The sequence below is a fragment of the Anolis sagrei genome, chromosome 3 (genome assembly GCF_037176765.1).
Source record: "Anolis sagrei isolate rAnoSag1 chromosome 3, rAnoSag1.mat, whole genome shotgun sequence".
Lineage (NCBI taxonomy): Eukaryota > Metazoa > Chordata > Lepidosauria > Squamata > Dactyloidae > Anolis > Anolis sagrei.
This window is the reverse complement of record NC_090023.1, coordinates 113,390,307-113,415,790: the sequence shown is the minus strand read 5'-3', so window position 1 is coordinate 113,415,790 and position 25,484 is coordinate 113,390,307. Positions and strand designations below refer to the sequence as shown.

Genomic DNA, 25,484 nt, shown 5'->3' with positions numbered 1-25,484 from the left:
CTGTATTAAATGTAGAAGTTAACTGAAAGTATCTAAATTACCTCTGAATAAAAATGACCACAACTTTATGGAAAGAATATTTATTTTTCTTTTTAAAAACGTACAAAACCAATGCTATAATACTGCACATTAGAAGATACTTGGGCTATTAAAAAACCAGCCTTTCCATTATCCTCTGAAGTTGATGAAACATCAAAGACTTGGCAAATATTTCAAGCACTTTTCTTTCTTCCAATTAAAGTTCCTCTTTAACCTGCAAGAAGCAAGAAAACCCAGCTGTTGGTTGCTTCACTATTGAGATAGTCCTAAAGAATGTTAATTTATCTGTGTTTTTCTGGGATGTTCTGGTATACAAAACCCTTTGTTCTGTATAAAGTTACGATTAATAAGATCTTCATGATCTTTGATGACTTGAGTCTACTTCGTACTCCTAGATTGCATTATACACTTTTATTTGGATGGATATAGAAATACTTCATTTGTGCATTTTAATTTCACTGAAGAAGGTTAGTACATGTTTGAAGCCTGCCTGGAAAGAATTTGAGAGCTTCAAGTATGCTTCTGTTGGTAAAGATGGATGTTGCTTTGGAAGTACCATTGCCTTTCCTTCACAATTACATATTAGTAAATAGGTGCACTGTTTCCCCACAATCCTATTCTGCCCCCTTATTGTGAAGAAGATATTGCCCTGGCTTCTTCAGTGCTGTGCCAGCGGAGTGCAAGCTTTGCCAGGTTTTACCAAGATGGTAAGGGTTCAAGTGTGGCCTTCTTAGTGAACAGCATGCTGGATGTCCGAGAAGCTACTTTCTCTGCCTAGGTGTTTTCCCTGGTTCACAACAGCTGAGAGGCTTTCTCCCTCTGGTGAACCTAGGATTATTCTCAAGTAGGTTACGCTTTCTCCACTAGCTGTACAAGAACAACCAGTACAGAAGACCACTACCTGGACATATGGAGGTGCAACTCTCCCACTCTTCAATTAAGATGTTGGTCATTATGTGCACTAATGAATAATGGACACTCAAGGTATGGTTTTTTAAAAAATAATTCCCTTGCATTTTCTCATAATCAGGTATGGTTAGTATCTGTGTCTGAAAGCTGTTTAAAGGCTCTTCAGGTCCCTGGGAATTACACCATCCCTTGTCTCTCCTGATTATTACGGCCTCTTTCACATTCCCTGTTCCAGACCTTCTTATCCATAGGGATGGGAGGTATACAAAACAAATTGAAGTACATATGTTTGTTGATAATCATTTTCTTCACTCGCAAATCTGGTACCTGGTTTAATGGGGAGGACGAGTTTGAAAAAAATCCACAGCGCTAGCAAAAACTGGAGATGCTTTCAAAAGGGAGAAAAGGTAGTTACTCATGTATAGGATCCCTATTCCTGGTGTCTGGGAAATCCAGTCTAAAGAACAGTGGCAGATTTTGATTGTCTTTAAGTGCAGTATTTCCTTTTAGGCATATGCCGTTTATAATTGAGTATAAACCGACCCGAATATAAGCTAAGGCACCTAATTTTACTACAAAAAAACTGGGGAAACTTATTGACTCAAGTATAAGCCGAGAGTGGGAAATGCAGCCGCTACTAGTAAATTTCAAAATAAAAATAGACACCAATAAAATTACATTAATTGAGTCGTCAGTAGGTTAAATGTTTTTGAATATTTACCATATTTCAAAGAAAAACAGTAAACTAGCTCTAAGTAGAAAAGTAGGATCAACAAAACAATATGGTATCAGTAATAACATTATAGTAATAATATTAATAATTATACTCATTTGTATCCCACCCTATCTCCCCATGGGGACTCAGACCAGCTTCCAACATAGTAACAAGCAAACATTCAATCAGTTGTCGGGGCCTTGATTCCATTATGAGTGAAGGGAGGCTTTTTCAGCCCCCAAAAGGGTTGAAAAATTCGGCTTATATTCAAGTATATATGGTACATTAATGCAGCGTGGTAAGGGTCACTTCTGAGATAAGACTCAATGTGATTCTTGCCTCTGGTGATCCCAACTAGTGAGACTCCAACCAGTCATACTTCTTTCTTGAACATGATAACTTAAAAAAAAAGTTGTACAGATTCCCTTCGTGCATCATATGTTCAGGGAAAGTCACACTAACCTTCTTCATAGGTTGCTCTGACCCAGTTTTTAATTTGCAACTATTTCTGGGTCAAATGCAACTGAATAAGCTCACAGATTGTGATATTTTCAAAGGAACATTTGTCTCTTTCTTTTTGAATTTTTTTAAATAAACCCAAGAGTTGAATAGTACATGTTTGAATAGAAAAAGCAAGCACAGTAACATTTGTAGGTCAAACATGATTAGTAATACTTTTTTAAAAGGTTTATATTAGGGTGTGCTTAGGCCAAGCATTCCATAAGCAGTTATTCTTCTTTTCTTAAAACCAACTCCAATGTAGGACTATCTTATCACAAGGTTTTCTTCTTTAATAAAGCATAGAATACCCACATTCACAACTTCTGCGAACCTACAACTCATGGCTTTTCCTACTGTCATGCCATGATGATTTAGCAGGATTAAACCCTTACCAAGCATCATTATTAGTATTCTACTGAAGCTCTCAGCCTTATGAAAATGTCTCTTTTTTGCCTTATACTGTATATGGGAAAATAGTAAGGGATTGCAGTTTGGCACCAGGAGCAAAAACTGCATCCCATATTTGAGAATCTACACAAAAAGTATACAGTGTTCCTTCTTGTCCTAATAGGACATGGAACAATGGATTAAAGTGACAGAAAAGAGATTACGAAAAACCCTCAATGTTCAATAGAGGAATACACTGCCTTGGCGTCCTTGTTGGAATCTCCTTGTTGGGAGGCTTTTAAGAAGAGGCTGGATGGCCATCTGTTGAGAATGCTTTATTGTGCATTCCTGCATGGCAGGGGGTTGGACTGGATGGCCTTTGTGGTCTCTTCTAAAGAATTGACTCTAATCCAACAGTTCCTAAAATGTTAACTTCTACATCAGTGGTTCTCAACCTGTAGGTCCCCAGGTGTTTTGGCCTACAACTCCCAGAAATTCCAGCCAGTTTACCAGCTGTTAGGATTTCTGTGAGTTGAAGGCCAAAACATCTGGGGACCCACAGTTGAGAACCCCTGTTTTACATACTGTACCTTTTTTCTGTGGCAGCTACAAGGAAAGAGATCTTCGTCAGGCTGTTCCACTTTTTCCATACCATCTCTGACTTTGGGATCATTTATTTGTAATTTGGAATACTCCTATTTTTTAAAAAAATGAAAACAAAATTTTATTTAGTCTTTCAGCTTTGACAGCTTTGCATGGATAAATCTGTATCTAACAAAATTTACCAGTACTCCAAGTAACCTCCTGGAGAACACGAGATTCAGTATCACAAGAACGGTAAGCTGATACAGTCTGCATCTGGTGACTTGCTGAAATATCAGTATCTCCGTGTTAATGCAGAGACATTTTCAGCTGTGTTTCGGGAGGGGCTTTCTAATACTAGGGTCTTTGATGTCTGCTGATGACTGCATTGAGGAACATATCCTTCTATGCTAGAATGGGATTTCAGTGGAAACTGGAATGCGTCTTTAGCAAAATTCCAGCATGATTTTGTAGGTCATACCTTTCACACAGTGCTTACTTGCAGGACTTGATTATTTAAAGATGACCCCTCAATCTGGGGCAAATGCTTTAGTAATGGTTTGCTATATTGTGCTATAGACAGACAGACAGTGGAGCATAAAGATACATAGTATGAAGAAAAACTATAACTGTATTTACTGTCTAATTCAGAAATTGTTTTGCCCAAGATTTCAAACTAGGGCAATAATCTTAATTATGACAGATATATAGTTCCTTAAGCTTCTGCAAGTGCTTCACAAGTCCCTTATTTGCAGTTTCAGTGATTCACATCAGATAAAATATTTATATTGTATGTATGCATGTATGTATGTACGTATTTATAGCCTTGCTTTTTTCTCAGGACTGAGACTCAAAGTGGCACACAACTATATATTCACAACATACAAAAGATAAATATTAAAACAAAATTAAATATATTATAATTATTAAAACAATTCATTAAAATATATTATTAAAATAAATATAAAAAGCTAATAAAACCATTCACTAAGCCCCCTGCTCCATTCTTAAAAACTATCTTTCTTAAAAGCCAGCCTGAATAAAAAGGTTTTGGCCAGCCACTAGAAAGACAACAGAGAGGGGTCCCTGGGAAGGCAGTGCCATTGCCCAGTGGCAGCCACCAAGAAGGCCCTCTCTCCGGTTCTCCATCATCCGTGATTGTGATGGTGGCATTTTCTAGGTCCCCCATCCTGACTCTATGATATTCTTGGGCTGGAAGGCCTTCACTTCAACAGACTATGTTACTATTCATGGTTTCATGTATCCATGCAAAATCTGGGAATGTATCCCATGCAGATATGGGGGGTGGGGAGGTCATATTGTATACAATGCAAATATGATGAATGAAGCAATGAAGATCCCATGGGAGGAAGCGTTCTGTTCACAAGGATAGACATCTTTCTTCCTTATTACTGAAATCTCTGCTTATGAGGAACATGATTCTCAGTGTCAATCACAGGCAGCATAGTCTACCCTCTATCCATAGTATGGTTGCTTCAGTGCTTTCATTCTCAGGGTTAGAATGGAAAAACAATACTGATATGAGTTTTCCTAAGTATTAAGATCCTCACAGGAGGAATCTCACTTTGTTCCCACCAACATCACAGGTTCCTTTGATGACCACAGAACAGAGATTCTTCCCAACATTTGCTTCCAGATGCTGAAATGACCTCTTTTGTGATGCTAGATTGGCCTCCTCCCTACTCTCTTTATAATAGGAGGAAATATGTAAGCCTTATTTTAAAGTTTGCTATTTCAGCATTTATTGTGAACAACTTTGTATCTTATATTTGGATAAAGGTGTGATTTAAATAAGGTAAAGCAAATTTACAAACAAAAATTAGTATATCAATCTTTTTTTAAGGAATAGTTTTTGGCTACTGAGGTAAAGACCAAGCACGGAAATAAAAATGTGACTGATCACCAAAAAAATCATATTGGTTTTTCTGACATAAAAGATATTTTAAAGAGATAGCCATATTAGTTCTCACAACATCAAAAGGAAAAGTCTAGGAAGGAATTCTTAAAACTAATTTATTTCAGCCGGATATCTTGTGGCTTGCAAACCTTCAAATACACAAATGGAGTTAATATGAAACCCATGTTACATGGTTTTTGGAGGTGGGGGGATCAGTGTATTGAGATAGTATATTATTGTTATATGCCTTCAAATCATTTCCAATTTATAGTGAGCCAATAATAAGGTTTTCTTGGCAAAATTTAAGCAGAGGAGGTTTGCCATTGCCTTCCTGCTGAGAGAATATGAATTACCCAAGATCACCCAATGACTGAGGATTCAAATACTGGTCTCCTAGAATCTTAATCCAATGCTCAAATCGTTATAGTATACTTTAAACTACAATTTTTAAAAACTCTACTCTACTCTGCTGCTAATGAAATAGATGAGTTATCAATCAACACAGAAGACGAGAGTATTTGCTAATTTCCATCTCTAATCCTTCAGTAACAATACAAATATTTAATAAGTTTGTATGGTAATTTTGTACAAAGTGACAAAGACAAGGACAAGCAGACTGAGAGATAGCTTTTATCCTAGAGCTGTGGCTATGTTGAACTCCATGGTTTTGCATTGATGTGGCATTGGAGGCTGTGTTGTGGAGGGATGGGTGTGTTGTTTTATGATGAAGGCATTTAATTTTTTTGTGCAATAGCACAATGACAATAAAGCTATTCTATTATATTCTAATATAAAACACTACAGGATAACTTACTCCATAATGATTATTGAGGAATACATGGAATATTAATTCCTGAAAAAGTTTTCAAAAAACTGGTAGGATCAACCATCCCAAGTTCAAAATGATCCAAATTTATTCAAGAGATCAAAGAGGGACAAACCTGGAAAAGTTTGACATAATAACAGAAGATGTGGTCTCCCATGAGATTATTTCTTGCAAATTCTTGTCCTGCTTTTGCAATATTCTTTGCCTGCCATAAAGAAAAATGGGAGGTAGGGAAAGAGTTAATCAATTTATGAATAAATCTGGACAGAGGCTGTGAAGCAATCACAAATTTGAAAGAAAGAATAAAATGGCGATATAGGTTTTCAGATGCACAAAAGGTAACTCGGGCTTGGTATTATGAGTAAAAATAAATAAAAATAGGTTAGAGAAAACCATAACAGTATTTCTAGTGAAGCAGAAAAAGTAAGTGTATTTTACAATCTTGATAAGGTGATTTTTGGGAAACTAGTTAGATTATGTTGCCTACAACAAGATATCACATGGTACATGAAGATGCACAGGAACAAATAAGCTCATGCTGTATTCCCTTTGAATAGAAAAACTTGTTTTGAATTTATCTCTGAAACTGACTTGATGAAAAACAAGGAACAAAGGTGAAGTATAATAATCTCCTGCACACAGAGATACGGTGCCCCCTATCTTCTGTAGGACAATAATGCATGCATCACAAAGGAAAAGAAAATGAGAACATAGGTTTCAGACATGCTATACAGAGGGGTTTTACTATGTGCTGGTATATGGTCTCAGGACCCTCTGTTGATATATAAATGGTGTACGAATTGGTTCCCCTTATATAAAATGACAAAACAAAGGATTGCTTTTAGGAATTTTTAAAAGAATATTTCTAAACTGTAGATCAGTGGTTCCCAATCTTGTTTTCACCAGAGACCACTTTGACCAGAGACCAATCTCCAAATTAGTACCAAAAGGGTTATGAATCAGTTTTTGGTCAACTTTAGATTCAGTTTGGTTATTTTGGGTGCTGATTCAGAAAATTGTATTGGGTGTACCACATCAGCTCTAGTTTCTGGTACAGAACATATGCCATCCCTTAGTCACCATCTGCTCACCCACATAAAACCATATTTAATAAACCTCGGCACTATAAGAAAGTTTTGCAAGATCAGTCGCTCTTGTTGCAATGGTGTAGTAAGGTGGACCATATTTTAGTCCTTGTGAACCACTGGTGGTCCACGGACCATAGGCTGGGAACCACTGATGTAGATGGTGGAAGACATTTGATTGAGAATCTGTTGATACAGAAGGCTGACTGTATATCATAACCCAGAGGTGTTATCCTCTTTAATTGCTTAAGACATGATTAGTTTGATGTGTTATCCATAAAAATAGGGATAAGGATTTCCCACAGCACCTAATAACATCATGATCATTTTGGGAATCCTTGTGTAGTGTTTGACATAGAGGGCTGTGCTTCTGTTTGAAGGTATTATCTGTCTGTGATAGACTATTTTGCAGCAGCCCCTTAGGTGCAATGGGATGAAATCTGATGATTTGAGTTTGCAGCTTCTCAGTCATGCTGCTCATTCCACTCTCAGGAGGTGGGTGAGTGGGTGGAATTAATAGGGATTCTCTCCACATTTCAGGTAACAGTGTTAGTCCCTTGAGAGCTGTGGCTTGCATGCATTGGGGGAGGGAACAAGAGGAAGAGCATTTCTCAGGGTGTTGATCGGGGGGCGGGGGCTGGAGCTTACATGCAAAGCGGCTACCACTGAGATGCACCCAAGGTGGTGGTAGGTGGATGGGTTTGAGTAGTACTCAAACTCCCTTCTTATCTCTTCATTTAAGCAACGTGAGCATATGTAGGATTGTCTGTTTTTTTGCTATCCTCATGGTGTTCTGGCACCAAGCTTCCACCGATATGTAGGAACCACTGTATTTTGATTTAAATTGTAGTGCTTAAATAGTTCTTTTACAAAAATACCATTACTTTTCTAGCTGTACTTAATTTTATTATAACATGCTGATAAGTTGGGAGAAAGATGGGATATAAATTAAATACGTAAAGAAATACATAGCATGAACAAGATCTCATCCTGATACCCTGCTATCTCAAGGCAATAAATATAACTGCTAGCCGGTTCAGTGAAGTACATGGTGCGTTTTCCCTTAAGATCCTCAAGTTGGATCTGAAGGGTCTCTACTGATATTATGACCTGCTGAAGTGCTCTTGACAACAGCAAAATATATATATTCCACAGTCTGAGAAACAGAAGGATGTCATCTCTCTCTCTCAAACTATGGAATGTCCTTTCTTGAAATTACAGTATTTCCTCACTCTCAGTGCTGTCAATACACATGTTTAAAAGCATCATTTTAATTTGGCCTTGTAAACTACCATTTTAATCTTATGTGGTCTCAGTATTTTATGTTTTTGTTTCAGCATCATGAGAGTCTTGATAGAAAAGTGGTGAAAACAGTGTAAAAAGTCAGATTTTTTAAAAACATGTGTAAACTGCATTTTAAAACTGTATCTACTTACCTCTTCATCATGGTCTTTTGCCCACTGGAGTTTCTCCAAGAGATCGTTCAGGTCATTTTTAAATGGAATGTAATGTTTCCAAGGCTGTAGCTCATTATAAAAATGTTCATAATAGATCGAATCCTGTTTTAACACAACACTGTTTCCCGCTAGGAGATAAGGCAGCCTGTATGCAGCCACTGTGCCATCAATATTAATTTGGTATTTATACTGTAAAACAAACAAACAAACAAACAAAAATGCACAATTAGTAAGACTGGGGTATATGCCACTGTGAGGATAAACATACTCTCACACAGGAATCACTACCCAGATCTGCTTTAGTAGCTTTAAAATTGCTTTTACATTTCAGTAGAAATGTAATTCCTTTTATCTATCATACCTTGAAGAAATCAAAAAAAGAGATGTGCTTCACAATGGGACCATAGAGACTTTCATCATGCTTGAAAAAGAAGAAGTTCGTGAAGGCTGCATCAATGATGTCTGGGTATTTTCTGCTCATTTTGACCAATTCAAGCCTCTCTTTACGACTGTCGCGACCCCTCCATATTGCTGTAGTGTTCTTTTCTTCCCACGGTGGCCCAGTGTTTGCTTGAACAGACATCATGTCCAGACTGACTCTATCAGAGAAAACAGGTAGGTAAAGGTAAAGGTTTCCCCTGACATTGGAAGTCTAGTCATGTCTGACTCTGGGAGGTGGTGCTCATCTCCATTTTTAAGCTGAAGAGCCCGCGTTGTCTGTAGACACCTCCAAGGTCATGTGGCCAGCATGATTGCATGGGGTGCCATTACCTTGCCGCAGAAGCGGTACCTGTTGATCTACTCACATTTGCATGTTTGGACAAATGTGTAATAATTTCCTGTGCCAAAGAGGCAGAAAGGATTTCATAAGGAAGAGCAGTGAGATTCCCTCCTCTTTAAGAATCCAGTGCTCTGTTATATTTGCTTGATAGCACCCAAGGAAGATTTCCAACAGTTGCTGGGCAACCTAGCAGAGTGGGAAGTTTTCTATTCCTTAAGAAATGGGGCCCCATTGGTAAAACTAGACAAAAACATTTATACTGTCTGCAAATTGGGAGAGGAGGCTGCTATTCTACCTACAATCACTACCTATAATAGTGATCACTGTTCTCCAGTACTAGTCATGGGACATCAATGCCTCACCTCACCTGAGATCCACAAGATAGCATAGTGCATGCAAGACATAGGGCAATTGTTTAATTATTTTTTCTAACAGAAAGGCAGAGTCAAAGATTTGCCACCAATGCCACAGTACCCAACACCTGTCATCTCAGCTGTGCACCTAATGTTACTGGGCCTTGCAAAGGCTTTCTTGAACAGTGGGTTGTTGTGGGTTTTTTCGGGCTTTCTTGAACATCTCCTTCCTTTGCCTCTGCTCTTCTGAGAATGCATCCATGTTGTAGAATTAATGTCATTCGATATAACTTTAACTGGCATAGCTCAATGCTGTGAAATCCTGGAAGTTGACTTGGAATTTTATATGTGGTTTTTAATCTGTTTGATAGATTGGTATGAGTTTTAATTGTTTACATGATTAGATTGTTTATATTTTTATGAGATGTGTTTTATTATTACCTGTGTGGCATTGAATTTTTGCCAGATTTATAAGCTGTCTTGAGTCCCCTCTCAGGTCGAGAAAGGCGTGGTAGAAATGAAGTAACAAGCCTTCTTAGTCAGAAAAGGCTTCCATAGCAAAACTCCATAGTTCCATAGCATTGAGCCTTGCCAGCTAAAGTCACTGCATTAATTCTACAGTGTAAATGAACCCAGGGGGCAGAGGCTTTGTTCTGCATCAAGAATCAAACAATGATTGTTACCACGTACCACTCAATGAAGGAGAACTTTAGTTAAATTATCTGGTCTAGACTTTTAGCTCTTTTATCCTGAGTACCTGCCTGTATTATATACTGCGATACATCATCAATAAGTTGAAAGAAGCAACTAGTTCTACAGTATAGCTGTTCATCAAGACCAATGTTAATCTAGTTCTGTATACTCATCATAGCCATAAGACGCACCATAGGACTGATGTTTTTAGTGATGCCACAGGTATGGGAGGCAAAATAAGAAAAAGCATAAAGTTGAAGTAATTTGTCAGTAATAAGACCTATAATAAGTTTGTACTTCAGCTATGTATATAGTAAGTACACTGAAGTATTTTGATTGCTGTTTGTTTTGGAGAAAATGATAGCTCGGAAATGCAATGATTTCTAGCATATTTATTGAATTTTCGGTTTGACAGGGTTCCACCCAAACTCGAAGGAATACATCATCTAGACAGTCCTTCCATCTCCCTTTTTGTCTCTCATGTTCCATCCAAAGTTGGTGGCTTTTTGTAATAAATACTGATTATAAGAAGCATTCTTTGGAAACATAGTATATTTGTCATGCCTTCAAAATGTGATAGGAATTCTTACCGCCCCATTGATTCTAAAACTGAGTCAGTCAGATCATAAGTTGGCATTACAATGTCTTTTGAATCATTGGATCCACACCATGAGAATATGGGATGGATGTCCTGAGAGGATTTCTTTTTCTCCAGAGGCCAATCTCCCAAATTGACAAAAAACTCTACATCTGGCATTTTTACCTAGAACACAATGAAGCAAACAAATCATATTATACTATTGCATTGGACCACACTTTTACCACCTGGAAAATGACATCTGTTTTTCATTTGTATGATTAATAGAGTTCATGTGTAATTAATGGGGAAAACATTATTTAATGAAACATACTATGGCTGTTGAAGAATTAATGAATGAATGAGAATATTGAAATAGATCCTAGCTCTTGAAGAATTTCTGGCAGGTATAGCAGTATTGCTTTTCAACAGTCTTCTGGTCACAATTTAAGACATCTTTAGAAATTCAGTTTCTAATAAATGTAGTATACCTGTAACTTAAATGCTGTGCATACCTTAAACTTAGAACAGCCCTGTTAGATAAAGTTATTCACATATTTCAGGAATATAAGTTGGAAAATGAAGCCACATGAAAACTGGCTTGTAATTAATTTTTTAAAATCATTAAATTACCAGAAGATACCGAGCTTCTCTGGGAAGTAGTTTGAGCTTGTTTCTGAAATGCAAAGTTAAGCTGGGATAAATTTATTTCAGTCATTATACTTGTATTTTCTTCCGTCTCCTCAGGATAAAAAAGGATATGTACAATGGAGAATAATAACAAGTCTAAATCTTTAAGAGTGCAATGCCATCTGGTGGTCTTTCTGCAATCTCAGTGTAAATTGGAAATCATATTTTTCTCAGCTGCTAGCTTCAGGCTATATCGTATATATTCCTAAATTCTTCAGTAGGCTTTAAGATATCATAAGATTGTTTTCTTCTGTATTTGGGATGAAGTGCATCAAAGACAAAGACTATTCAAAATGGGCTTGAGGGCTTAGAAGCATATCACAGGTTCCTCAATTGGAAGTGAATAATAGAAGACGTATCTTTCAAAGCTGTTGATCTGGTCTAAAACGTGCATCAAGATAGATGTGACCTGAGTGTGTTCTATGGGCTATGTTCTCAATACACACAGGTCAGCCATCAGACTCAAAAGTTGATAGCATGAACTTAATGTGTACTGTAGATCTTTCTGGAATGCTCAGGAGTCATGTGGCACGTACAAGAGAGCAGCAAAACAGCTCCCTAAAGGCAGATAATCTGACATTGGCTACACAAGCATTTGTCTTGATTCTTAAGATTCCACCCAATCTCCAGAGGATAAGGCTAAACAATTGCTTTATTGAGATTACAAGGTAAAGAAGGGTGTAACCATTCAATAATTCAAGTCACAGAACTACTTTTTTGGTTTGGTTTGGTTAAAACCAGCCGGGGTATGGGGGTGGGGGTGTCAGCACTATTGAAACCAGGAGTTGCGGTGTGGGTTAGTTGCTAAAATTGCATTTACCCAAGCTGCTATTCACATCTACTAGTGAAATGTACAGTCCTGCATGACTATTTCTTTTACCCACAGGGTTGGGGTGATTTTCACAGTGGTTTATTATCTAGTCCCAATCCAGGTTTGGACCTCCACAGATGTGTGTGTTTGCCTGCAAGCAGCCTGTTGACTTGTGGTGACCACATTAATTTTATAAGGTTTTCATAAGAAAGGAATAATCAGAGGCAGTTTTACCTCTTTCTTTCTCTGAAATATAACCTGTAGTACCTGGTGTTCATTGGCAGTCTTCCATTCAAGTACTAACCAGACATAACCCTGCTTAGGACCTGATGAAATATGGTATCTCTAGGATATTTAGGAATGCCAACACAAAACCAAAGCACAACTGTACACTCATTTAGAACAATGTGGAATATTACAAACCACACATTTGATAAACACTGAGAAAATGCCAGACACTGCATGCAGTAAATAACCAGTATTAAAAATGTCAGTAAGAACATTTTGCATTTAATTCCCTCTTCTGTCTATACTGTCACCACTAACCATCTGTGCTATAGAGGTATATGTGCAGCTATTTGAAACACTGGATGTGCCTGACAAAGGGCCCATCTCCAGGAGCCACAAAATAAAATGCTGGTCAAAGCATCACTGCTTTGAAACTGCCCCAGATTCTGTCATGTTGTTTGCACCACTCGGGACCTGAACTGTGTCAGCAGAAGAATCATAGAATCATAGCATCAAAGAGTTGGAAGAGACTTCATGGGCCATCCAGTCCAATGCCCTGCCAAGAAGCAGGAATATTGCATTCAAATCACCCCTGACAGATGGCCATCCAGCCACTGTTTAAAAGCTTCCAAAGAAGGAGCTTCCACCACACTCTGGGGCAGAGAGTTCCACTGCTGAACGGCTCTCACAGTCAGGAATTTCTTCCTCATGTTCAGATGGAATCTCCTTTCTTGTAGTTTGAAGCCATTGCTCCTTGTCCTAATTTCCATGGAAGTTGAGTCCTACATGGCCAGTAAGACCAAAACTAGTTCAGTACCTCTAGACAGTCATGTTTGTAATGTTTTATTGCTGTATCAATGGCCAAGGACCTCCAGAAAGCTCCTGGCCTCAACTAAGTGCCTTTGCCAACTTGGAGAGTGGAAGACTATCATTCCTCACTTCTCCCTTTCATGATTGGGAGTGGGAGGAGCGATCCCATTCCTCTTTCCAAGTTGCACAGATGCCTTTGCAGACATGCAAAAGTAACAGCCAGGAGTTGTCTGGAGTTCCATGATTACCACTGCAATTGTTACCACTGCAATGAAAACAAGATGATCCAGTTGCTCACACACACTGATTCAGGACAATCGGTTTCCCCCCATATTAGAGACCAGAAGTCCTTGTGGATCATATGGACACCTTGGAAGACCCTGTGCATCATGTAGTCAAATCTGGAGTTAATGGTCCATGTAGATATGTCCAAAGTAGGCCACAGTCTGTAAAAAAAACTCTTGTGATACATTTCTTAGTATTTAAGGTGTCGTTATTATTTAATTGTCTTGCTTGCTGAAGTTTGTTGGACAGGAGCAGCATTTCCTGGTCTAGATTTTATTTTGATGAAGTTTTCTATCTTTTTTCAATTATAGGTTTCTAGGTCTTAGGCTTTAAAGCAAATATTGTTTTTGTTTTTGTTTTTTTAAAAAAATATTGCTTTATTGTGCTTTAGATTGCTTTGGTAGAGTATATGGCTTTCAAAATTACTATACTTCTTCAGTTCTAAGACACCTTTTTCCTACATAAGCATCTCTAAAGATGGGGTGTGTCTTAGAATCGCAGGTGTAACTTATGTATTTCTGTTGTTGGTACTGAAATTAGGGTGTGTCTTATAATTGATGGTGTCTAACAATTGAAGAAAACATAATTTAAATAAAAATAAGTATTATTTGTAACTAGAATGGATTTAAAATGTGTACTCACTTTTCTCGTCAAAGAAAGTAGAATTGCATCCATGAAAATCCTAAAGCCTACATGTTCTCCGTGGGTCTTTATATAAACCTAAAATGATTTTAAAAATGTCAGAATTAGATTTTTTTTTCACTTTCAAAGACATGGAGCATCTAAAGGAAATAACTTCTGGCTTCAGTTTGTGAAAAACTACAGAAAACAGTAACATGGGATTTATGACTGCCAATAATCCTGCTGCTGCTATTAATATATTTTTCCACCAGCATACTGAGCCAACACTAACAATTTATTGAGTACTAATTAGGACTATTTAGGAAAAAATTGTCATGTGGAACTGATGTGTTCCAAAGCTTTAGTAGGATTTACTACTAAAGAATTTACTACTAAAATACACCAGAGAAAAAGAAAATGAACAACCATCTTTCATAAAAATGTTGCTGATACTTTCATCATCCATTCCGAGGGGATGAAGCCAATACTCAGCTGTCTTGGAGGGTTATTTTTGCAAGAATAGGGAACATCTTTGACCCTCTGGAAAAATGGCCAACCCTCAGAAACCCCAGTCAAAGTGGCCAACAGTAAGGGATTATGATGTCCATAATCCAAAAGGTCTTGAGGACAATTGTAGCACCCTCATTATCTGCATGGGATACATCCTGGGCATACCACAGTTACAGTACCTGGACCCTTAGATACAATGAAACATCACTAAATTATCTGAATTTTGGTCTCAAGATATCACAGTGTTGAGATAGAAGACCTAGAGATATGTAGACATATGTAGAGAACCATCCTCTCTAGAACTCCATACCATATACCATGAAATTGCCTGGAAGACTTTGCAAATTCACAGAGACCATTTCCCGCTGGGCATGGCTAAGTGAACCCAGAGATATGTTTTCATGATTATGGGGGTCTTACTGTATTCGACTTTCTTGGAAAGAAGCAGCCTTGTTGTACGTGGCATTTACTGCCATAAAATAGGCTGATGGAATACATGCTATACTTTTAAGAGGGTTTATAGAGGGCTATAAAGATTGATAGGTCTATCAGAAACAATAAGAGAAGATATCTAAATTGAACCTCCGGGTTTATTGTGAAATCCAGATATGGGGACAACAATACTGAATGCAATCATGGTTTCCATATCTTTCCCATGACATTCTGTAGGAATCCTACTTGCTGCTCATTCAAATCTAGATGGGCTTCAGTTTGATCCAGCTTTATTTTATTGACTGCATATAATAATAATAATAATAATAATAATAATAATAATAATAATAGACCACAACTCACATAATCCTATGATTATTGGCAAAGGCTGCTAGAAGTTGTAGTCAGAGGGCCTCTATTGTTCATCCTTAATTTAATAGATACATACCTCTGTGTCTCTCTAAGGCCCCGTCTACATTGCCATATAATGCAGTTCAATGAAGTTAAACTGAATTATGAAACTCAGTTCAATGTAGTTAAACTGCATTATACGGCAGTGTAAATGGAGCCTAATGTTGCATCCAGGCATGTAGCCGGTGGGGGGGGGGGGGGGGGGAGGGGGGGGTTGAGGGGCTTCAGCCCCCCCCCCCCCCCCGAAATTCTCATGGTGGTTCGCAAAAAGCCTTACTGGTGCATTATTTAAACTGTTATGTTTATTCATATCATGATCTGATCACCATACTCAATGTATCCCATATGCATGGGGGTATTGGGGTAATGATACAAAAGGTTTGCTAGGCTAGACCCTCTTTCACTCAGACTCAGCCCCCCCCCCCCCGAAACTCAGCCCCCCCCCCGAAACCCCCCTAAAAAAATTCAGCCCCCCCCCCCCCCCCGAAACGAAATCCTGGCTACGGGCCTGGTTGCATCTATACTGTAGTGTTAATTCAGTTTCATACTATTTAACTGCCATGCCTCAAAGCTATGGAATCCTGCGAATTGTAGCTTGGTGAGACACCAGCACTCTTTGGCAGAGATGGATAAACACCTTTAAAACTACAACTTCCATGATTTCATTGCATTACGGGAGATAAGGTGGTGTTGAACTGCTTTAATTCTACAGTGTGGGTGCACCCTTAGAATGGTACTCATGGTGACTAACAATAATAAATTTCAAATAAAGCAAATGCAACTTAAACATAGATGAAATTAAAACAAACCAATTAAAGTGCTTTCCAGAGCAGCCCTACCTGAATGAAAAGGCTTTGCTTCAAGCAGGACAGAAGGCATGAGCCTACTTTAGCCTCTTTGTAAAATGGTCAGGAAAGAAAATGGCTCTGCTGAGATTTGTTCTAATATTCATAGCCTTCTGCCTCTCTCCCTGTATTCTGAACTCTTATCTGCTTGCCAGGTAGTTACATACAGATACTACTATTAGCCATCTTCTTGCAGGCTTGATCCTAGAAGAGCTGAAAGGCAAATATCTGACAATACAGTGTTCCCTTGCTACTTTGTGGTTTGCTTTTCACGGAATCGCTACTTTGTGTTTTTTTTAATATGAATTTTTATAGCAAGGGAACACTGTGCAGAAAGGCCCCTCCTCCTCCTCCTCCTTCTCCTCTTTACCTTCCAAAAGCGGCAGAGGAGGCACCTCGTCGCCGTCGCCGCCTCCTGGGCCTCTTGTCACCACTTGGATCCCGCTATGAGGGAGGAAGAGCCTCCCCCTCACCCTCTTTACCTTCCTCTTCCTCCTCCCTCCCGTGAGAGGCCCAGGCGGCGATAAGAAGGAGGAAGAGGAAGGCAAAAAGGGCGAGGAGGGATGAAGACCTGTCCCCTCACCCTCTTTACCTTCCTCCTCCTCATCGCTGCTTGGGCCCCATGATGCCTTCGCTGCCTCCTCAACTGCGGCTGCTGCTGCTCCCAAAGGTAAAGAGGGCAAGGAGGGAAGGGTAGGGGGCGTCCCTACTTCGCAGAATGTCACTTATCACGGGTGGTCCTGGAACATAACAGCCGCTATAAATGAGGGACCACTGTACTACAACGCTTCATTCACTGCAGATCACACACTAGTGTGTTATCATAGACACTTTTATCAACAAGTGTACCTTATTGTCTTTTATAGTGTAATGGCACAAGCTCTGTCTCTGGCCAAACCGTTGTGGAATTTCTTTGGCAATTTTATCAGGGTCGACAGTAGGAAAATGTGCCAGATCTCTCTGAATTTGGGGAATAGACTGAGGGCAGCTCATTTCCTCCAGCCAAGCATTTCCATCTTCCTGAGGGCAATCACAGTTCTCATGGTAGACAGGCCCTGTACACAATAAAGGTGGTATAAAATGTGGATTACTAGTTATATACCACATATAATTGAGGCCTAATTCAAGAATTAGTTCTAGTTAGTTTGAAGAATTCTGATATACACTGAAGAAAACTGACTTCATAATGTCATACGTAAGCACAAAAATACAATTTTGTTCCCTTTTGTTTCACAAACTGTAGTATACTTCTTCTCCACCTGAGCATTCTTGCATAGCCCTTGTGGTCTTTTCCAACTCTATGATTCTATGTTAAGTAAAATGGGAATTAATTACATAAAAATGAGAGTGGGGAAGGAGAGAGTGGGAGACAAAGAAGGCAATCCTGCTCTCGCAAAACTGTGAGACATCAGATGCTGAGCAAGACTTGTTAGGATCCACTGGCATCTAGCATATATCTATGTTCTAAGTAGTCAAAATGGGTAAGATCTAGGATCCAAGGCTTGGCTATTTTTGATTTTGGAGTTTAACGTGTTTATGTCTGAACTATATTTTTTTGTGTTCTGATAAGTGCCTTTCTTCGGATTCAGCTCAGGCCTAGGCTGTGGTCAATGCTGTCTCAGGATCATTGTCAGGAATGTGGAATCAAGGACTTATCAACTAGTAAGAAGCATTATTCAACCAAAGCTAACTATGTGCTTAAATTTCTCATACTAAAGCCATTTTAGTTTGACTGGAACATTAAAATTATTATCTTTTCCCTCTACACCTTGCCTTTTCATCAAGATTGCTGTTTAAAGAGAGTTAGAAATTAAAATATAGTTTTACAATATCCATAAGGAATACATATATAGAGTAAATATAGAGTTACAATGTCCATAAGAAATACATTCCAGGATTTCAGGGGGTTATGCAATATCATAGGTAATATTGAATCTCATTTAATGACTTCCAGTGGAAGCATATCAGTTATGCTGCTAGAGGACCTATGAAATGCCTATAGAGGACATGTTTTTGTCAAATGTGGATAAATAAAAACACAGCAACTGGTCTTGTGGATACATGGATCACACTGTAGTTAGAAACTGTTTATTTTAGTCATATAAAGAGCCAAGACTATCGAGAATAATATAAAATATAAAATTTAAACAAATGAAAATTCTGGGTTAATCTGCACTGCAGAATTAATGCAGTTTGACACCATTTTAACTCCCATGACTCAAGGCTCTGGAATAATGGGAGTTGTAATTTGGTGAAGCACTAGCATTCTTTGACAAAGAAGGCTGTATACCTTGTCAATGTAGAAGAGAAGAAGAAGAAGAAGAAGAAGAAGAAGAACTTTATTTTTCTACCCCGCCTCCATCTCCCTAAGGGGACTTGGGGCGGCTTACATGGGGCCAAGCCCAAGGCAACATACAATTAAAAACAGAACAATAACATATTAAAATAGCCTAAAAACAGCATCATCATAAACAATAATAAACAAGCATCATAAGCAACAACAGAGATAACTCTAGTCTCATTTGGGGGGGGGGCAATGTGCGAACGAGTTAGAGGATAAGCTGGTCAATAAGGTGGATAGAGCAAATAGTAGCATAGGAACAGAGCAATTATAAGTGTCCTTAGATTGAAGAATTTGACAACATTCCAACATTCAACATTCACTTGAATAAAATTAATCATACTTTATACTGACATCATTATTTTATCTAGCTGATATGAGAAAATAATATACATTATTTGTCCTGTTGGTGTAAGAAGCCAACTGTGTCTATTACGGAAGAACAAGGTGTTGTCAAAGGCTTTCATGGCCAGAATCTCTGGGTTGCTGTGAGTTTTCCTGGCTGTATGGCCACATTCCAGAAGCATTTGCACCTGATCTTTCACCCACATCTAGGCAGGCATTCTCAGAAGTTGTGAGACCTCATAATCTCTGAGGATGCCTGCCATAGTTGGAGGTGAAACATCAGGAGAAAATGCTTCTGGAACATGGTCATACAGTCTGGAAAACTCACAGTAACCCTATAGTTACAATATCCACAAGGGATACATTCTAAGATATCACAGGGATATGCAAAATCATGGGTACTATTGAACCTTATTGAATGAATGACTTCCAGAAGAAGTGTACCACATGAAATGCTTTGGCTCTCAGATGGGTGTAGCACTTTTCAAAGTTTTTATTACTTTTTTTTCATTCAGGTTACAACTTGACAGAACTGTTATTGTTACACTCAAAATGATACACATCTGTTTTCTCTTTTAATTCCTAGAATCATGGGTTGGCATTTTTTTGCAACATACTAGACTTGTTTATTAGAGCAATTGTCTGCCCCAACTTCAGCCCAGTATTGGACTGCACACTATTGCCAACTTTGTGTTATAAACTATACAGTGTCAGTGTAACATAATCATACAGTGCCATTTATACCTTTTAATATATATGGAGATTTGGCAATATGCTTGTTTTTTGTTTGAACCTCAATCTTCAGACTTTGGTAGGTTGCATACATTCTGTACCTCACAATGAAGGAGCCATCTTTCCTGTCTAATATTTGCATGCCCACTCGTGTAAATTGCTCCTCAGGAGCTGTGATCCTCACTTGGAAGGCATGTTCACCTGGAGAGACAGTAAACCTATGTAGGAAAGACACAATTATTATTATTATTATTATTATTATTATTATTATTAAACATAAAGACACAATTATTATTATTATAATTATTAAACATTTTACTGTGTTACGGTGTAATTGTTTTGTTGTTATTGCTTTATGTTTTTTGATTTTGCTTTGAATTGTTTTGTTATGCTGTTGTTGTGTTGAGGCCTTGGCCTTTGTAAGCCACATCGAGTCCTTCGGGAGATGCTAGCGGGGTACAAATAAAGTTTAATAATAATAATAATAATAACAACAATTAAAAAATGAAAACAAATTACTCTTCTCATGACTATGATTCCAGGCTTAGGATAGAAAACTTAAGAACAAATCTGGAGGTTTTTGAAGTCTACAGTTGAATGAAATCAACTCACAGCTAGACTACTTCATACTGTTTTTTGATTTTGCTTTGAATTGTTTTGTTATGCTGTTGTTGTGTTGAGGCCTTGGCCTTTGTAAGCCACATCGAGTCCTTCGGGAGATGCTAGCGGGGTACAAATAAAGTTTAATAATAATAATAATAATAACAACAATTAAAAAATGAAAACAAATTACTCTTCTCATGACTATGATTCCAGGCTTAGGATAGAAAACTTAAGAACAAATCTGGAGGTTTTTGAAGTCTACAGTTGAATGAAATCAACTCACAGCTAGACTACTTCATACTGTTTTTTGATTTTGCTTTGAATTGTTTTGTTATGCTGTTGTTGTGTTGAGGCCTTGGCCTTTGTAAGCCACATCGAGTCCTTCGGGAGATGCTAGCGGGGTACAAATAAAGTTTAATAATAATAATAATAATAACAACAATTAAAAAATGAAAACAAATTACTCTTCTCATGACTATGATTCCAGGCTTAGGATAGAAAACTTAAGAACAAATCTGGAGGTTTTTGAAGTCTACAGTTGAATGAAATCAACTCACAGCTAGACTACTTCATACTGCTTCCAAGATATGTGTCAGTAGTTTTCAAACATTACTTGACAACCACTGAAAGTTTGGTTGTCAAGTAATCTCTTCCTCCCACAGACCTTGAGACCTACGTCTTAAGATCTGCTAGAATCACTCACACCACAGCAATTCAGATTTCTATGTAAGATTGTGAAAGCTGGATGGTAAACAAAGCTGATAGGAAGACAATTAACTCATCTGAGGGCCCTTTCAGACTTTGGACTGTAGCCATAAAAGGACAAGAATGACAATTATTTTCCCCAAAAGGCCCCAGCCTGCCCAAAGCATCATAAAATTCAAGATAGATTTTTTTAGGGTTGCAAAACATTATCTAAAGTCAGAAAATAGCTTTTTTAAAAAACAATTATAATCCTAAACTTCTATCTTGTCGATATTATTTGGATTCAGAAATACATATAGAAAGCATGTACTGTGAATACTAAGGAAAGTGTAGCAATGGCAGAGTGAAATTACCTTCATAAACAGATCTGTTCAGGATGGACACACTCAAATTCCTTCTCTGAAGGGATCATATGGGTAAAAGGGGGTGTATTGCCCTATTTCCAGCCCTTTGGAGCAGGCACAGGCAAGGGTGGCCCTACTTATGTTGTTGGACTTCAGCAAGGGTGGCCCTACTTATGTTGTTGGACTTCCCATTAATAGCATTTGGAACTGCTTTATAAGGTGTGTGTAGACCAGTGATTAAACCACCAGGTCTTCAGGGTCTTACAAAAGGAGGGGAGGGATAGGGCCTGTCTTATTTCTCCAAGAAGGGCATTCCAGAGGCAGGGGGCCACCACCGAGAAGGCCCTCTCTCTCGTCCCCACCAACTGTGCTTGTGACGGTGGTGGGAGCGAAAGGAGGGCCTCCCCAGAAGATCTTAAAGTTCGCGCCGGTTCATAGAGGGAGATGCGATCACGAAGATAGGCAGGGCCCAAACCGTTTAGGGCTTTATAGGTCATAGCCTGCACCTTGAATTTGGCTCGGCAACTTAGCAGCAGCCAGTGAAGCTGTTTTAAAAGAGGTGTTGTATGCTCCCTATAGTTTGCTCCAGCAAGGAGACTGGCTGTCGCCTGTTGTACCAGTTGGAACTTCCGGGCCATCTTCAAGGGCAGCCCCACGTAGAGTACATTGCAACAGTCCAATCTGGATGTAACCAAGGCGTGGACCACGCTGGCCAAGTCAGACTCCATGAGGTCACAGCTGGTGCACAAGTTTAAGTTGTGCAAAGGCCCTCCCGGCCACTGCCGACACCTGAGCATCAAGTGACAGCATTGAGTCCAGGAGGACCCCCAAGCTACAGACCTGCGCCCTCAGGGTGAGCGTAATCCTGCTGAGCACAGGTTGCCACCCAATACCCCGGTCAGCCCCATGACTGACCAGGAGGACCTCTGTCTTGTCTGGATTAAGCTTCAACCTGTTAGCCCTCATCCAGTCCATCACAGCAGTCAGACATTGGTTCAGGGAGTACTGTGGACTCAAACTATGACGGATCTGGACCAAACTTGGCACAAATACTCAATATGTCCAAATGTGAACACTGGTGGAGTTTGGGGAAATAGACCTTGACATTTGGGAGTTGTAGATGCTGGGATTTATAGTTCACCTACAATCAAAGAGCATTCTGAACCTCACCAAAAATAGAATTGGGCCAAACTTCCCATACAGAACCCCCATGACCAAGAGAAAATACTGTTTGCTGATGGTCTTTGATGATCCCTCTGACACCCCCTTGTGACCCCCCTGGGGTCCAGACCCCCAGGTTAAGAAACACTGGTGTAGACTCATATAATGCAGTAGTTCAATGTAGTTAAAATGGCACACTAGAGAAAAAAATCCACTTAAAACTGCTGCCTCCTGCAGAATTCTGGGGTTGGCGGTTCAGTGAGGCTGCTAAAAGCTCCTCCCTAAACTACAAACCCCAGAATTCTGCAGGAGGCAGAAACCGGATTTTAAGTGGATTTTTTCTCTAGTGTGACGAGGCTGCCTTCACCATATAATGTAGTTCCAAACTGCATGATGAAGCACTGTAGATCCAGCCAGTGTTGTATAGTGGTTTGAATGTAGGACTACAAATATGGTTTGAATCTGGATCGTTATAGGTTTTTTCGGGCTATATGGCCATGTTCTAGAGGCATTTTCTCCTGACGTTTCGCCTGCATCTATGCAAGCATCCTCAGAGGTAGTGAGGTCTACTGAAACTAGGAAAGTGGGTTTATATACCTGTGATATATAAACCCACAGATATATAAACCCACTTTCCTAGTTTCAATAGACCTAACTACCTCTGAGGATGCTTGCATAGATGCAGGCGAAACGTCAGGAGAAAATGCCTCTAGAACATGGCCATATAGCCCAAAAAACCTACAACAACCCAGTGATTCCGTCCATGAAAGCCTTCTACAATACATGGTTTGAATCCCTGCTTTGCCATGGTTTGAATCCTTGCTCAGCCAAGAAAATCTTGAGTGATCTTGGGCAAATTACTTTCTCCCGGCCTAAGCAACCCCCCTTTGAAGGAATCTTGCCAAGAGAACTCCATAACTCAGAAGAAAAACTTGAAGGCACCCAACACCACACCTGAGACGCAAGGGTTGTGCTTACCTGTTTCCTTCCGTGTCTACAGCCTGGACATAAAAATATCGCGCAGGAAGGACCACCTCTGCTCTCAGGCCTGGTCCCCATATTAAACTCTTCTCTGGGCTGAGCTGGCTTCCACCAGCTGACTCGCAGATCGCCAGAAGAAGGGTCCCCAAAGGCAAGCAGCAAATCAGCCAAAGGCTACACATTTACAAGGCTTCCTCTGAAGAAACAAGGCAGGACAAAAGCCGAAGGAGAGGCAAGAAGGAGGGAGGGACAAGGCCAACGTTTGGGTCCTCCAGAAGCGGAATGCTGAGCCCTCCTCTCCAGGATCCAATCAGAGCTGTTCAGTTACACATCTTTTGCCTCCTCTCCAGATGCAAACTCCAGTCCTTTACAGCCCTTCTGCATAAACTACAAAGAAGTAGTTTGGCTCTGGACAATTCATGAGGGAAGGGAGGAACTATGCGAAAAGGGGACCCCAAAGCACCCGATCCTTCTCAGAGCCTTTGTCTTGCACTTCCAGCCTTTCTTATGCTTTCACTCCTTCTTCAATCGCAGAGGGGTGGAGAGAAGGAAAGGGGATGGGATCATTGGTCCAGCAAAGCTTCTTCCGAAGGAAAACAAATCACATGGGAGTCCCTTCCCAGGCCCACGAGTAATGCTGGGAAATGTAGTTCAGAGAGATCTTGGAAGCTATCTGTTTTGCGTAACTTGAGACGTGGATCTATTTGTATTCCACTTCTTTAAACGTTTGAAATAAAAGTTATTTTTGCACCAGCTCTGCCAGAATGTATTCTCAGAACTGTAGCACAAAAGTAACTTATGCTCTCCTTAGGAATAATGACAACTTGTATCAGAGCTCTTTGCTTTTGCTGTGAGTTTTGAGTTTTCTGGGCGGTATGGCCATGTTCCATAAGCATTTTCTCCTGACGTTTCGCCCACATCTACGGCAGGCATCCTCAGAGGTTGTGAGGTCTGTTGGAAACTAAGCAAGGGACATTTATATAGTTGTGGAAGGTCCAGGGTGGAAGAAAGAACTCATGTCTAATTGAGGCAAGCGTGAATGTTGCAAAGGGCCACCTTGATTAGCATTTAATGGCCTTGCGGCTTCAGAGCCTGGTTGGTTCTGAAGCTTTAGGAGAGAATGCTTCTGGAACATGGCCATATAGCCTGGAAAACTCAGCAACCCAGTTATTTTGTCCATGAAAGCCTTCAACAACACAGAGCTCTTTGCATTTGAGTGGCATTACCATCTAAAAGTAGCCAAGCGCATAGTGCGTGTAACTGAATGATACAATTTTCCAAGGCTGGTTTGAGATACACAGTGCTGAACCTATACAGATTTGAGAGAATTTTTAAGATCTTTATTCAGAAATCTAAATGATATTTCAGCACTAATGGGAATTACTCTATTCATGTCCTCTATTTTTAAAGCCTTTTTCTTTTCTCACAGAACACCCTATTTTGAACCTAATTCCATATATTCAGAGGCAGTCTTTTTCATATAGAACTTGCTTCACATTATGCATATCAGGTTAGAGCACCTATGGCTGCAACTAAGCAGTTTTCTTTCTTTCCTTTTCTCCTTCCCTCCTTCTTTCCCTCTCTCCCCCTCCTTCTCTCCTTCCTTCAATCTCTACCCTTCTTTCTTTCCTTCTTTCTCTCCTTCCCTCCTTTTCCCCTTCTTCTTTCCCTTTTCTCTCTCTTTCTCTCCCTCCTTCTCTCCTTCCTTCATTCTCTACCCTTCTTTCTTTCTTTCCTTCCCTCCTTCTTTCCCTCTTTCCTTCTCTACCTTTCTTTCTTTCCTTCCTTCCCCTTCTTTCCCCCCTT

At 39.4% G+C, this 25,484-nt stretch overlaps 1 protein-coding gene across 1 annotated transcript; it reads right to left on the bottom strand.

Annotated features, from left to right (window-relative positions):
* Positions 1 to 64: 64 nt before the first annotated feature.
* Positions 65 to 24,241, bottom strand: POGLUT2 (protein O-glucosyltransferase 2). Its single transcript, XM_060769582.2, has 10 exons — positions 23,676 to 24,241; positions 19,897 to 20,102; positions 17,316 to 17,521; positions 14,290 to 14,367; positions 10,837 to 11,009; positions 8,781 to 9,018; positions 8,399 to 8,608; positions 5,993 to 6,082; positions 3,142 to 3,246; positions 65 to 253 (listed from the first exon to the last, which is right to left on the bottom strand). Exons 1-10 carry the CDS (start codon positions 23,858 to 23,860, stop codon positions 236 to 238), a joined length of 1,509 nt encoding a protein of 502 aa, XP_060625565.2. The 5' UTR covers positions 23,861 to 24,241; the 3' UTR covers positions 65 to 235.
* Positions 24,242 to 25,484: the final 1,243 nt, after the last annotated feature.

Coding starts and splice junctions, on each gene's coding strand:
- POGLUT2 (XM_060769582.2), bottom strand. CDS start 23,860: ATGTGTAGCCTTTGGCTGATTTGCTGCTTGCCTTTGGGGACCCTTCTT. Junction 6,083..8,398: donor CAAAAGACCATGATGAAGAG/GTAAGTAGATAC, acceptor TCTTTATGGCAG/GCAAAGAATATTGCAAAAGC. Junction 3,247..5,992: donor ATTATGTCAAACTTTTCCAG/GTTTGTCCCTCT, acceptor TTTAAAAAATAG/GAGTATTCCAAATTACAAAT.